Genomic DNA, 7,901 nt, shown 5'->3' on the forward strand with positions numbered 1-7,901 from the left:
ATTGCTTTTGGTCGGCTGACGGCTTTGTTAGACGATAAACCACAGAATCTTGTGAAATAAGCTAAGACGGCTGTTCAGATTATCTCCTAAAGCGTTCATATTGCTAAGGAACAGCAAAGGTCGTAAACACTACCTCCGGGAATGAGAGAAATCACTTCTGTTTTACTCGATGACTATGAACTACTACGAACTTTAATCTTTCTGAAAGTAAAACAGGAATCCAGTCGCACAAATGAGACGATGTTATATAAGCATGCAATCAGATTATAAGCAGCTTGTGAAGTGCGGTGTCAAAAGCCTCATGGAAATTGAGAAATATGGAAAAATTTTGAAATCCCTTGTCGATAGCACTCAACACTTCACAAGAACGAAGTTTTCTGAATATGTGTTGATTGTGTATCAATAAGCCGTTTTCTTCGAGGTAATTCATAATGTTCAAACACAATATAAGTTCCAAAATCCTGCTGCACATCGACGTTAATGATATGCACCAGTAATTTAGTGAATTAACCGTATTAACGTTTTTGAATGTTGGTGTGACATGAGCAACTTTCCAGTTTTTAGCTACGGATACCCATCGAGCGAGCGGTTGTACATGATTGTTAAGTACAGAGCTATTGAATCATCATACTCTGGAAGGACCCTAATTGGTATACAGTCTGGACTAGAAAACTTCCCTTTATTGAGTGATGGAAGTTGCTTCACTACTCCGAAGAAATGCACTCATTTATGTTGTTTCCTGCAAATTTATATATCTTGCAAAACTAGTTAATAAAGGATATGTGAACGAGTAAGATGGACAATATCTAAAACCGAACGACCACTACTGAACTAATTCGCAAAGATCAACGAGTCTGACCTTCTCTAATAACAGGTACTCAGTAATTCAGAATTCTAATCACAATTGTTTCACGAAATTGTCAGAACTATTCCAATTGGAACAGAGAACTGTAGAAATATAGCGTGTCTATTAATAACTTTGCTACGACAGTTGGAAGTGTCGCACAGTTCGAAAACCCCTGATTAAAACTATTTCTTACATCCGCTGAATGCAAAACGGTCTCTCTCCAAGCCAGCTTGACATCTGTATAGCATTCGAAAGCTTTGCAGACATTTCTGGAACACTTCCGCAGTGACCTCCTGTCATGTACAGAACTCATTCTTTATCTATGCTGAGCCATTGTTCACAAATGGAAATTTGTTTTATTTTGCCTTTAGCTTCTATTACAGGATGTTTTCAACTTGTACCTGGTTCTTGATAACACATCTTCTTAACTTGATTTCAGCTACTCATAAATGATGTGTTGAAAAATACCAATGTAAGACGTAGATTATTAAACAGAGTATTTAAAACAGTGTGTCCACTGCACCACATTTAATTCTGAATATAATATTTCTTCCTAGGTACATGATTTTGTTGTACCTTGGGACTTTTTTCCGTATTTGGAAAAAAACATTCTTAGCCAGAGTAATTTTTATAGTTTCAGAAAAGAAAACATTACACATAAGTGACAGCTGTCATTGCAAAACCGAATAAAAGAACATAAAATGCTTCAAATTGCAGGGCTGGCTAGAGAAGAAAGTCTGAATATAGTTCCAACTACGCCGTCCTCCTCTGCTGTAACACACTGGGCAGACAATCCACTTTTGCGTGAAATGAAGTATTTATGACTGTTTGAGTATTGAGCTACGTATTAACAGTAGGTTGCAGTGGAGTGTTAGGTAAGGCCACGACTGCCTGGAAAACGATTGTACAAAGTTTTGCCAGGTTGACTCTTCAATTGCTCTCCAAATAAGCAAAGTGTGACGTCCTCCCAATTCGTAACATAAACGTAACTACTACCTCATCATTATTGGATTTTCCTTTCCGAAAGTAGCATTTTTTTGCGCTTTTGACAACCAGGAATTTGCAGTTATCTGTGGAAAATAAGCGACAGTATGCTATTCACTTCGTCGCAGCTGTGTTCTGTAGCCTTGTGATACAACCAGACCGTCCATTGTCTGACTTGGGTTGCGGTCTCTGTTCGGTTCCTTTGTTGAAGAGTCACGGAATCACGAATACTCCACATCAGGAGTTGGCGAGCCTTATAAAACCTCTGTGGCCCGCGCTCACCTCAGCACTTCCATCACCATGAGGGCGACAGTGGCAGCTCTCCTCCTGTGTCTTGTGGTGAGTACTGCGGGCTGAAGATTGATAAAATTCAAATAGAAATTTGTGCTTCATATACCATTACGAGCACATTCACGTCTACATCCTATCTACAGACGGCTGTAGACGTAAGGATGAGTATTTATTGGTACTGATTTTTGTGTTCATAACATTCTGTTCTTGCATATAAAAGAGAAAACTTTATTATGATACGCATTTGTTGACACTGTAGTGATTCATACATCAGCACGTGAAGCAAGTCCACACTTTATTTTTTCTGTGAGAAAGAGGAACTCCATCAAACCGACTGTAGGTTGTCAGTTCATAGTGCGACTGAGCGCAGAGGTTGAGATATTGGGGTATCAGTTACGGAGAATGGCGTTCAAATGCCTCGGTGATCATCCAGCTTTTGCTTAAGATTTTACCCCTAAACCACTTAAAGCATATGTCGCTCTCTTTCCTTTGATAAAATACGGAGGATTCCCATGAAAATTTGAGGTTGTTCCTCGTCTCTAATGATCCCGCTATCAACAAGTTGTTAAACTTTAATCTTTTTTCTTTCTTCCTCTGTTCGTGTATGTGCTCTCGACGAATTATACATAGAATAATGATAGCGAAGTAACATTTTGCGATAAATATATCAGACTGATGTTGATAGCTGTTTTAGCGAGCGTTTATGCACAGCTGTCAAATCCCACAAGAAGACATAACTGGCGCGTCCTCGTTACTCACCTCGTCTGTGAAATGTTTGCAACTGATGCAGTTTGTTGGGACTAGCGAAGCTTTCATACTAGTTACTTCTCTGCTTCGCGCACATGACATTCCTCTACAATATTCGTCATGTCCGCTATAAGTCTATGCTTACTAGAGGTCCATAAGACGTTCAACAGTTCTTTAGTAAGAGTACATTTCTCTGTATACCAAATAGCGAGAAAACCTATGTGCCTCATGTTGATAGTACATACTAGCAACTGCAATGTTGTCGAATAGTGTTGCATTCATATTGTTACTATCAACTCATCCAAAAGAGAATGCAAGATGTACTACATAGCACACCATTGTACTACAGGTGGCAGCATGCCGCAGCCAGGAGACTCCACCTGGCCCTCCTGGACCAACTGAAGGGCCACAACCAACTGGACCACCTGGCCCACCAACTGGAGGTCCTGATCCAACAGGTCAGCCTACTGGAGGTCCTGAACCAACTGGTTCACCTGGCCCACCAACTGGAGGTCCTGAACCAACAGGTCCACCTACTGGGGGTCCTCAACCAACTGGACCACCAAGCACCCCTACTGGAGGTCCTGAACCAACTGGAGGACCCCAGCCAACTGGTGAACCTCAGCCTACAGGACCACCAGGGCCACCCTCTGGAGGACTTTGGCTTTTTTGACTTGGTGGACTCTGATGGTTGACATTATTGCATCTGTTAAACATCAAGAGAGTTCAAACTTGATATTTACAATTAACTGGATATGACTTTACTGATGGAACTGTTCTGTGAATAGCTTTATAAAATTTTTTGTCATTAAATGAGCATCTAAAAATCTCCATAAATGTTTCCATCTTCTGTAAACTGTAACGAATAACCTATTGGGTCGAAAACTGTAACTCCTTTGCAGGATAATGAGTTTGAGATCAAAGTAAAGTTAACACAGGAGAAGTCTTATAATTCATCCAGACATTTTCTGTGTAAGTTCAGAATGTGCTTTATGTTGCGAAGTCTTCTAATTCCTCATTGAATGTGGACTTCGCCACCAAGTTATGAATCCAAAGATTCATAAGTGTGGTATTCCTTCGTACCTGTTATAGATGTCTTTTCTGGTAGAATGATAGAAAAACAAATTTGTGTGATGTCTATTGGAGTACGACGGAAGTGATATTTTAGAGACAATGAGTGGCAGCTAGCACCATTGTCGAAACAATACTGCACTGAACAGTCGTCAGAAATCTTCTAGAAGTGTACTTCTGCTTCATTTTAGCTACGTGGGTTGTGGTAGAGACACTGCCATTGTGTATCAGGTAAGTATGTTAGATAACTACTCGGGAAATGTCATCACCAGCAGTGACTCCATCACCTCTGACCTTTCGTGTGTACTTGGGAGTAGGTACTCTCTATTCTTAAATATATTTTTATGCACCTCAGTAACACATATAGTTCTTAATGAAGAACTGAAATCCTTCTGAATTAAGACCATCATGATAAGTAGCCACAGCAACAAAGAGGCAAATATATGTAAATAAGTAGTGGTATAACCCAGGATAATGTCAAAGTATCAAGCATGAGCAACTCATTTAGAAAATAATAATACCTGCACGAATACAGTTGCAAGTACATTGTACCTGTATGTGGCAGAAAAATTACTAGAAGTGCAATCCACTCACAGTACCCGCGAATTTTCCATCTTCTTTCACGGAGTGTAAATATCAAGGGGTGTAAAATACAGTTTATATTGAAAGGGGATTTGAACACTGTGGATATTCGCAGAAGTTTGGTGGCAATGTGCGGCGAGTGTGCACCGACACGAAAACGTCCCTTGCAACATGACATAGTTCGCCCCCCATATGTGTCGGAAAACAACAGCTGCCGTCGCTAAAATTGGGTACTCCGACATCTACCGTATTTACCTGACTTGGGTTCTTTAACTTTAGTAGTTCCTCTTCGAAACAATTTTCTGTAGTCTGTCGCACCCACTGAAAGGAGAGCTGCTCGCAGTTCCTAGAAATCTGAGATATGATGTCTGTGCAGAGGTTTCTTCATAGCCCCTAATAGCTGGAAATAAGAAGAGGCTGACCCAGGAGAATTCGGTGAACTGCTCTCAGAGCATCAGCCCCAGTTACGTCCATTCCATAATGTAGTGCCAGATATTGCGACTATGTTGGGGGTGGGGGCGAGGGGGGGGAAGTGCTAATTCATCAAGTGATGCGGGAACAGGAGACCCGTCTGCAGTTTCACTCCTGCATGCGAAAATGTTAGCACATGGAGGAGATACAGAGAGGCAGGAACTGTCGATGACAAGCCGCTCTCAGGCCGCCGAAGGGCTACAATTGCAGTGTCTGACCGCTACCTACGGATTATGTCTCGGAGGACCCCTGACAGCAACGCCACCATGTTGAATAATGCTTTTCGTGTAGGCACAGGACGTCGTGTTACGACTCAAACTGTGCGCAATAGGCTGCATGATGCGCAACTTCACTCTCGACGTCCATGGCGTGGTCAATCTTTGCAACCACAACAACATGCAGCGCGGTACAGATGGGCCCAACAAAATGCCGAATGGACAGCTGAGGACTGACATCACGTTCTCTTCACCGATGAGAGTCGCATATGCCTTCAACTTGACAGTTGTCGGAGACGTGTTTGGAGGCAACCCGGTCAGGCTGAACGCCTTAGACACACTGTCCAGCGAGTGCTGCAAAACGGAGATTCCCTGCTCTTTTGGGGTTGAGTTATGTGGGGCCGACGTACGCCGCTGGTGGTAATGGATGGCGCCGTAACGGCCGTACGATATGTGAATGGCATCCTGCGACCGATAACGCAACCATGTCGGCAGCATATTGGCAAGGCATTCGTCTTCATGGACGATAATTCGCGTCGCCATCGTGCACATCCCGTGAATGTCTTCATTCAAGAAAACGACATCGCTCGACTAGAGTGGCCAACATGTTCTCCAGACATGAACCCTATCGTACATGCCTGGGATAGATTGAAAAGAGCTGTTTATAGACGACGTGACCCAGAAGCCAGTCTGATGGATCTATGCCGAATCGTCGTTGGGAAGTGGGACAATCTGGACCAACAGTAACTTGATGAACTTGTGGATAGTTTGCCATGACGAATACAGGTATGCATCAATGCAAAAGGACGTGCTACTGCGTATTAGAGGTGCCGGTGTGTTTAGAAATCTGAACCAACGCCTCTGAAGGTCGCGCTGTATGGTGGGATAACATGGAATGTGTGGTTTTCATGAGCAATAAAAAGGGCGGAAATGATGTTGATCTCTATCCCAATTTTCTGTACAGGTTCCGGAACTCTCGGAGTCGAGGTAATGCAAAACGTATTTTGATATGTGTATAAAAAACCTGTCCAGGCGATAGCAGCGTCACCTGGCGAGGAACGACTACCAGTCCGACAGGCGTATGGTTCATGTAGCATCAGTGAGCGTGCTGTCCATATGTAAAAGGGGGAAATCTATTTGAGTTCGCGCGAGGGCAGATTGTGATGGCCCGGATGCTCGGAGAGAGCATTTAGGATACTGCACAACTTGTTGGTGTTCAAGGAGTGCTATGGTGTGTCTTCTACACGTGGCGAAACCAAGACGAAACAACGTCCAGATGTCGTTTGGCTGGGCGGCCGCGCCTCTCGGACCTCATAGGCTGGGCATATGATAATGATGTTTGGTATGTGGTGAGCTCAACTGCGCGGTCATCAACGCCCGTACAAAGTCCTAATTTTTACACAGTCCATTTTTTTACATAGTCCAATCTAGTCAGCGTCGCGGTTGATGATGATGATGACGATGATGATGAAATGATGACAACACAAACACCCAGTCCCCCGGAAGAGAAAATCTCCAACCCCGCCGGGAATGGAACCTGGACCCTGTGATTCAGAGGTCTAGCCGCTAGTTCACGAGCTGCGAACATAGGCTGGGCAGACTGATAAAACAGGAACTTTGGTACGTGCTTCGCTGCGGTGGGTTGCTTCTGTGCCGTCTAAGGTGCCATTTACAGTGACATATACAATATAGACTGTGCAACAACTTGACGTGGCATGGTCTCAACAAGTCGCTCGAAGTCTCCTACAGAAATATTGACGTAAGCCACCTCAATAGCTGTCTGTACCTCTCGATTATGTGCGATAATGAGATTCATGTCGGGCAATCTGGGTGCCCAAACCATTCACTCAAATTCTCTAGAATGTACTTCAAATCAACGGCGAAGAAATGTGGCCTTGAGACATGGTGCATTGTCATCCATAAAAATTAGATTCTTGTTTGGGAACATGAAGTTCATGAATGGCTTCAAATGATTTCCAAGTAGCTGAATGTAACAATTTACACTCAATGATCTGTTCAGTTGGACCAGAGAGCCCAGTCCATTCCATGTAAACACAGCTTACACCGTTGTGGAGGCACCACCAGCTCGCACAGTGCCTTGTTGACAACTTAGGTCCATGGCCTTGGGAAGTCTCCGCCACAATCTAACCCTACTATCAGCTCTTAGGAACTGAAATCGGGTTTCATCTGACCAGACCACGATTTTCCGGTACTCTCGGGTCCAACCGATATAGTTACGAGCCCAGGAGAGGCGCTGTAGGTGACGTCATGCTGCTAGCAAAGGCCTCATGTCGGTCGTCTGCTGCCACAGACCATTTACGACAAATTTCGGTGCACTGTCCTAACGGATACGTTCGTTGTAAGACCGACAATGATTTATGCGGCTGTTTCACGCAATATTATTCGCCTGTTAGTCCTGACAACTCTACGCCAACGGCACTGCTCTCAGTCATTAAGTGAAGGCCGTCGGCCACTGCGTTGCCGTGATGAGAGGTAATGCCTCAGATATGGTACTCTCGGCATACTCTGGACACTGTGGATGTCGGAATATTGAATTCCTTAACACTTTACAAAGTGGTATGTCCCGTGCGTTTAGCTTCAACTATTATTCGGCTTTCAAAGTCTGCTAATTCCCGTCGTGCTGCCATAATCATGGCGGAAACCTTTTCAAAATGAGTACAAATGACACCTCC

General features: G+C 43.6%; 1 protein-coding gene across 1 annotated transcript; it reads left to right on the plus strand.

Annotated features, from left to right (window-relative positions):
- Window positions 1-2,111: 2,111 nt before the first annotated feature.
- Window positions 2,112-3,700, plus strand: LOC124596042 (proline-rich protein 2-like). The gene is made up of 2 exons (XM_047135012.1): window positions 2,112-2,170; window positions 3,219-3,700. The coding sequence occupies exons 1-2, from the start codon at window positions 2,132-2,134 to the stop codon at window positions 3,540-3,542; spliced, it is 363 nt and encodes a 120-aa protein (XP_046990968.1). The 5' UTR covers window positions 2,112-2,131; the 3' UTR covers window positions 3,543-3,700.
- Window positions 3,701-7,901: the final 4,201 nt, after the last annotated feature.

The sequence above is a fragment of the Schistocerca americana genome, chromosome 2, assembly GCF_021461395.2.
Source record: "Schistocerca americana isolate TAMUIC-IGC-003095 chromosome 2, iqSchAmer2.1, whole genome shotgun sequence".
Classification (NCBI taxonomy): Eukaryota; Metazoa; Arthropoda; class Insecta; order Orthoptera; family Acrididae; genus Schistocerca; species Schistocerca americana.

What these genes read in the sequence shown, in the direction of transcription:
- LOC124596042 (XM_047135012.1), top strand. Translation starts at nt 2,132, where the DNA reads ATGAGGGCGACAGTGGCAGCTCTCCTCCTGTGTCTTGTG. An exon ending in CTCTCCTCCTGTGTCTTGTG is followed by an intron (nt 2,171 to 3,218) that starts GTGAGTACTGCG and finishes ATTGTACTACAG; the next exon opens with GTGGCAGCATGCCGCAGCCA.